The sequence below is a fragment of the Caretta caretta genome, chromosome 6 (assembly GCF_965140235.1).
Source record: "Caretta caretta isolate rCarCar2 chromosome 6, rCarCar1.hap1, whole genome shotgun sequence".
Classification (NCBI taxonomy): Eukaryota; Metazoa; Chordata; order Testudines; family Cheloniidae; genus Caretta; species Caretta caretta.
The window spans coordinates 36,857,828-36,864,837 of NC_134211.1; the positions used below are offsets into that span (position 1 = coordinate 36,857,828).

At 42.8% G+C, this 7,010-nt stretch overlaps 1 protein-coding gene across 2 annotated transcripts in view; it reads left to right on the forward strand.

The window, feature by feature from the left end:
- The window catches only part of OVCH2 (ovochymase 2), a 30,603-nt gene extending 24,251 nt beyond the window's left edge, over positions 1 to 6,352 (forward strand). For both annotated transcript variants that reach the window (XM_048852578.2, XM_048852579.2), the window contains 5 exons: positions 1,086 to 1,155; positions 2,297 to 2,492; positions 2,924 to 3,075; positions 3,432 to 3,597; positions 5,675 to 6,352. In XM_048852578.2, the coding sequence (XP_048708535.1) occupies positions 1,086 to 1,155; positions 2,297 to 2,492; positions 2,924 to 3,075; positions 3,432 to 3,597; positions 5,675 to 5,724 (634 nt within the window). In that variant the 3' untranslated portion in view covers positions 5,725 to 6,352. The remainder of the gene's footprint in view (positions 1 to 1,085; positions 1,156 to 2,296; positions 2,493 to 2,923; positions 3,076 to 3,431; positions 3,598 to 5,674) is intronic.
- Positions 6,353 to 7,010: the final 658 nt, after the last annotated feature.

The window sequence follows — 7,010 nt, forward strand, 5'->3', positions numbered from 1 at the left end:
ATTATTAAGAAGCTCATAAACCCACAGATTCTACCCCTTGTTACTGGGATTGGGGAGGACACCTTTATGGAAGGAGTTAATCATGGACCTTGGCAGCGGCAGCTCCCTCTAAAAATATTTGTTCCAAAAAGTACTGTAACTCTCGAGTATTTTCTAGATCATTTGTAATGAGTATTATATGACTGTGTTCATTTTGTACTTTAATGAAAAGCACATATAAAGATCCTCCTGTTCTTATTATTGGGTTTTCTTTCCACAGCGGGGGCTCTCTTTCTGCAAGAGCTTTTTCTCCCAGGGTTGAAATTCTGGTCCATTTTCAAATAATTTTGAGATTATCTTTTAAAATCAGAGGTCAAATTTTCAGAAGTCTTAAGTCCCATTTTGAGAAGTGACTCAGGTATTTAGGGTCCTAAACCCCACTGATTTGTTTTCAAAGGAACTTAAGCTCTGAACTGCCTAAGACACTTCTGAAAATGGGATGTAGGTGGTTTTGGAAATTCTACCCCAGGTGTCCTGCTTTTGCTGTATTTAAAAAAAAAAAAGAAAAGAAAAGAAAACAAACCTATGAGAACTGTGGTCAGAGGGAAATTTACATTGCATGATCTCATCACATCAGAATCTTTGTATGGCCTCTGGTGGTTCTGCATTAATTGATTTTTGTATCAACAGAAAGAGAAACAACTGTAAAGGATATGACATTTTTTCTGTTGTGTTTTGATCTGTGATTCTGTTAATCATTTTTTATTTTTTTTAACGAAAAACTGACATGAAACTAAAAAATGATGTTAAGTGTTGATTTGGTCCCTAGCATGTCTATGTCCTGCTGCTTCTCTAGATGCTTTGTATAAAAATCAGACCCTGCAAGCTCTTTCCTCTTGGCCCAAATAATTCTTTTGCCTAATCACACTGCCAAGTTACAGGACTTGATTGTGCTGCTATTGAAGTTAGTCCTGTTGATTTATGGGATAGGATTGGGCCCCTAAACGTAAATCTTAGATTGTTAAGGATTAATCATGCCAGAGGTTGTTAGACAAACTTCATGGTGAGAAGAGCCCTGAGTATGTTCCTGCTTTCTTCTTTTTTAGGGAACAGTACAGAGATTTATGGATGGTGGTTGCTGGACTCCATGATATTACAGAGCAAGAGCACAGTCAGGTATGAATTAAACCTGGTTTGTACATTAAATACTTCTCACTACCTGGTAGCATGCAGGATGCAGCAGATTGAGTTGCTGTGCAAATATAAATGGAGGCTACACATGTGCACAAGGAAGTTTAAGTGCCATCACAGAACTCGTAGGTGAGCAGTAGTGAGCCCCAAACTCTGAGCACTGCCCCCAACTCACAAGTGTGGAGGGTGCAAAGGGGGCAGCGCATGGTGGAGGAATGGCTAAGCCACAACTACTCAAGTATCTTAATTCTAAACCCTGTAAGACCTGGTGATCGTTGCTAATACAAATGCTTTCCGGTGTGCTTCCCTTCCGCATCCCATTCTGCTGATTTTAGTTCCTGAATGTCTACGTTTGTATCTCTTACCTATCATGACAAGACAGCTGCTTTCCAGCAGTTAATCATTAATAAGGCTAAATTTTAATCATGGGTATTTTTAGTAAAAGTCATGGACAGGTCACGGGCAGTAAACAAATTCACGGCCTGTGATTTGTCCAAGATTTTTACTAGATACCTCTAACTAAAACTTGAGCCAGGGGACTGTGGGTGCTCGGGGGGGGGGGGGGAGCAGGCTGGGGATGCGGGGGGGTGGTGGTCTGGGACCCCTGTTGGTGCTGGGAGGGGCAGCCAGGGGCTCTGTGCGCTGCTCCTGCCACAAGTGCAGGCTCCTCAGCTCCAATTGGCTGGGAATTTCAGCCAATGGGAGCTGCAGGGGTAGTGCCTGCGGGCACAGGCAGCACGTAGAGCCCCCCTGGCCACACTGCCTAGGAGCTGCAGGGACATACAGTTGGGAGCTGGGGAGCCCCCCCCATAAGTGCTGCCCCACACCCCAACCCCCTGACCCAGCCCTGAGCCCCTTCCCACACCCAAACTGCTACTGCTGGCCTAGGACCCGCCCAGCTCAGGCAGCCCCTGAGCCAGCACCGGCCACTGCAGAGGTCATGGAAAGTCACAGAATCCATGACTTGCATGACCTCTGTGACAGACACGCAGCCTTAATCATTAATAACCTTGGTGGTTCTTCATGCACCATCCCCAGAGCTCCAGGCACATTCATAAAACTGGAATGCTTTAAAGCACCAGGCTCCCAGCTCATTCAATGAATTGTCGTGTCTTCCCTTTTCTAGAGAAGATCAGTGAAGCAGTACATTATTCATCAAGATTTTAACGAGATCACGATGGATTCCGATATTGCATTATTGCAATTGACTGAGCCCTTGGAGTTTAATCACTACGTGCGTCCAGTGTGCTTGCCTGAGAAGGATGAGGTGGTTCAGCCTTCTAGGGTGTGCACCACCACAGGGTGGGGTACTCATAATGAAGGTATGCAAGTTTTTTCACTTTATGGGGCTGTGCATACTGCAGATGTATTTTAACAAACACTACAGGGCACATGAGAAAGCAAATCGTATCTTTCTTTGGCTCCTAGAAAATTAATTTGTTAATTGGGATCTGTTCTTGATTACATAGATGGTGAGGTGTGCATGGGGCGTGGTAACAATCAGATCTATTAAAATGTGGTACAGTCTGCAGAAGGGGAGTACTGGAAACTTTGTCACTTGCACATTTAAAGATAGGACAAAGCACGAGAAAATGTCTAGTAGAGAGCAATCCTGCATTGTCAGGAGGAAGGGCATGGTGATCCCATGGGTATTTTTCAGCTCTCATGTCTGACACTGGCAGGAGGTAGGTGTATATCAGTGTTCATCAGCAAAAACACAGACCTGTGATTTTAAGCTATTTTTCACTTCAAGACAGAGAAAAGTCCAATAAACTTCAGCAATTGGAAGTCCCAATCCTAGTCTCGGAGGCATGTCAGAACTACTATGTAAGCCATCCCGGCAAGGTGACCCAGCGGATGCTCTGTGCTGGATTCCCTCTGGAGGAGGGAAAGGACTCGTGCACAGTAAGTTAACACAAAGTGCCGCTATTGTGCTTAACAGGGAACTGCAAAGATCTTTGATTTTTGAAATAGGGAGTGCTGAGATGTGAGTGGAAGGGTCTGTTTCACTGTGGACAAAAGTTACTTATCTGGTACATTGTGAAACAATTTGTCATTCCAACAGTGCCATCAGCTGTTCATATTACACACCCACCCACGCACCACAAAAGTGGCACATCGTGAGCCTATGATAAAAAAGAAGGATGAAAAGAAATGAGTTAAGTATGAATCAAACACATAATGAGTCAAGGTTTGTCATGGCAGCACATTGAAAAGGCAATGTTAATTTGTAACATAAACTATTTTCTCTTGCAATGTAGGGTGACTCAGGTGGACCATTAGTTTGTCCTTCAGAAGATTCAGGATTTTATACTCTGAGTGGACTAATAAGCTGGGGCTTTGGTTGTGGAAGGAAAAACTACCCAGGAGTATATACAAACGTTGCTGTTTTCATTGACTGGATCAGTCACTATATTAACAATACTGGTATGTATGGGGCAGGGGGAAAGCGACTGTGTTTTCTTTAGGTGCCCAGCCTGAGGCACATTAAAAGGGCCTAATCCTTTTCAGAGGGCAGGTCCTTAACACTTTCTGAATGGCAGGCCCCTTTAACATGTCTCAAGTTGGGCACCTGGGAATGGAGGCACCCAAAATCAGTACTCACTTTTGAAAGTCTCAGCCTTGACTCTTCATCATATATTGGAGTAGCCAAACCACTGCTTGTGAGCCACATGTGGCTCTTTTACAGATAAAGTGCAGCTCATGTAGCCCTCCACCCCACCCCATTCTCCACCTACCAGACTTGTGGGGGGTGGGGGAGAGAGCTCTGAGCATCTGCCTTGCGGGAGGGTGGTAGGGTCTCGGGGCTTCTGCCCAGCAGGATGGGGGGCTCTCAGGGCTTCTGATATGCGGGCCATGCCTGCCGGAGCTCTGGGCTTCAGCCCTGCTCCTGCTGAAGCTCTGATCCCTGAGACCCTCCCCTTTAGCCCAGGCAAGCACTCCCTGCAGAGCTGAAGCTCCGAGCTCTGGCAGGTGCGCCCAGCTCTCGAACTTCTGAAGATTATTGTATGTAGCTTGGAGGGTCAGTAAGTTTCGCCCACCGTCATATATTATTATTCCTACCTTTGATTGCATTTCTTCAAGTCAGTAGTGTGTTTCCTTAATCTGCTCTGCTTTTCTGATTTTTCAAAATAAAATGACACTAGATAACAAAACAATTTCAGTGCCATCTCCATTTAATTCAGTGTATGAATGTGTAGTCTTGACAGGTTAGTTGAGAACCCTTGAAAGTTTTCACCAGGGAATCTTTTAAAAGTTTTTCCAGTTGTCATTTTTCTATATCTACTCAATTTCATTCTATAAAGATCAAAAGACCAGTTCTAACAGGCCTTATTGTAGTGCACCCCCAAAGCACTAAATACAAACTTAGCATATAAGTCTGGCAAGAAAAGCAGATTTCTCCTCTGTCAGTAGGGTTCCGGTGGTGTAACTGTTGGCAGAATTTGACTTATAGTGTGTTAATCTGTGTGAACACGTTCCCATACAGTAAAGGCCAAATTCCAAACTCATTGATGGTCATCTGAATCTAGTTTCAGTTAAGTTACCCATTCTTTAACGTGTATATTTGGGGCAGTCACACATTACAGGTTAACATAATTTCAGAAATCGGCAGGTATTAGAAGGAAGATAAGAGAGGGAGGGAATGAAATGAATGTGACGCTTGTCAGTCATGTCACTCAATGAACTATTGGAAGGTGCTCAAATATGGCAGTGATGAGGGTCATGTAAGCGCCTGTACCGACTAGAATAAAAAGGCTAGTTTTCAGGAGCTCCCACAGAGGTCAATGAGAATTTTATCATCAACTTCGGTGGGAGTAGAATCAGGCTCCAGCTTTTTCAATTTGAGATCTGTTTTTCAGGTATGGAAGACATAATTGTTACAGTACTGGTGGCTTTGCTTTTTATTCATGAATTGAGTGGGACGGTATCTCTTTAAAACATACTGTGGCTGCCTTTGTGGGCCAAATTGTCAGCTGGTATAAATTGGAGCAGGTTTGTTGACTTCAGCATAAGAGTGATGATTTGTACCAGCTGAGGATCTGGCTGCAGGTGTCTAAACTTGTAGTACTTGTGGCACCTTAGAGACTAACCAATTTATTTGAGCATGAGCTTTCGTGTCACGAAAGCTCATGCTCATATAAATTGGTTAGTCTCTAAGGTGCCACAAGTACTCCTTTTCTTTTTGCAAATACAGACTAACACGGCTGTTCCTCTGTAAACTTGTAGTGATAGCCACTACAGCAAGGAAGCTGAGTTAGAATGCAGCATAATCCACTTCTCTGCCCCATGGGGTGACTTTTTTTTTTAGCAGCAATTTTTAAACTTTGCAATACTTCTGCTAGTTAAGATAATTTAACATTAATTGCCAGTGTTGGTAATACATTTAACTACAGAAATTCTTGCTGAGGGCTTGTTTACATAAAATATAATCAGTATAGAGATGATGCAACAGCTTTGCTCTCTGTGCTGTTCACTAATATGAGTGCATTGCTACCATATGCAGGCAAGGCACAAGGATTTCCAAACTACTCAAACTTTCAAGACAACAGCTAAATTCAGTGAAGATCTGGTACCTTGCGTCATCTGCTCCAGCAGTTCTGCCTTCACAATGAAATTCTTCATGGCCTCTAGCGACCTTACTTCTGTGACTTCTGGGTGGCTTACAGTTTTCCAAGTAAAGATTAAAATTCCTTTGAATGCAGCTTTTGGACATTAAGCTCCTCATTTTGTATTTAGAAAACTCAGTGGATCTGTAAGATAAGGGATGCGTTTCATGGGTATATATTCATTTTAATCCCTTGCACCTTTTTAATAATATCAACATCCTGTACATTTAGCAGAGCTGTTTTGTTTTTTTGGTACATTTTACTGGGTCTGATTTGCCTTTCACTTGTTTACACCAGTTTAACTCTATTGATTGCAATGACTCTCATCAGTTTAAGTGAAAGGAGAATCGGGTCCATTGTGTCTGGCTTTGAAACTACACTTTATGAATTGTTGATAGAGGGCTCTAAATTGGTCATAGTCATCTATTAGTTTCTGTTAGGCTGCCCTCTTTAGTAGTGTCTCAGTCAGCAATGGACATGTTGACTGGAAGGACTGAGAAAGAACTGTAGGATTTGGCCCAATATTTTTATATGTAATATCTGACCGTATAATAAAAATAGTTATGCACTGAAAATGGCTGCATGAACTTTTGTAGAGTCTAACTGCTTGAGGGGTTAGGACTCCATTATGGTTCATAGATTCCAAGGCCAGAAGGGACCATTGTGATTATAGAATCATAGAATATCAGGGTTGGAAGGGACCTCAGGAGGTCATCTAGTCCAACCTCCTGCTCAAAGCAGGACCAATCCCTAACTAAATCATCCCAGCCAGGGTTTTGTCAAGTCTGACCTTAAAAACTTCTAAGGAAGGAGATTCCACCACCTCCCTAGGTAACGCATTCCAGTGTTTCACCACCCTCCTAGTGAAAAAGCTTTTCCTAATATCCAACGTAAACCTCCCCCATCTTGTCTGACTTCCTGTACAACACAGGCCATGGAACTTCCCCAAAATAACTCTTAGATCATATCTTTTAGAAAAAGCATCCAATCGTGATGGAGAATCCATTGATGCCATTGGTAAATTGTTCCACTGGCTACTTACTCTCACCATTAAAAAATTATGCCTTATTTCCAGTCTGAATGTGTCAAACATCAACTTCCAGCCATTGGATCATGTTACAGCTTTCTCTTCTAGACTGAAGAGCCTGTTATTAAACATTTATTCCCTTGTAGATACTTGTAGCCTGTAATCAAGTCACCTCTTAACCTTCTCTTTGAGCTTTTAGTTTATCA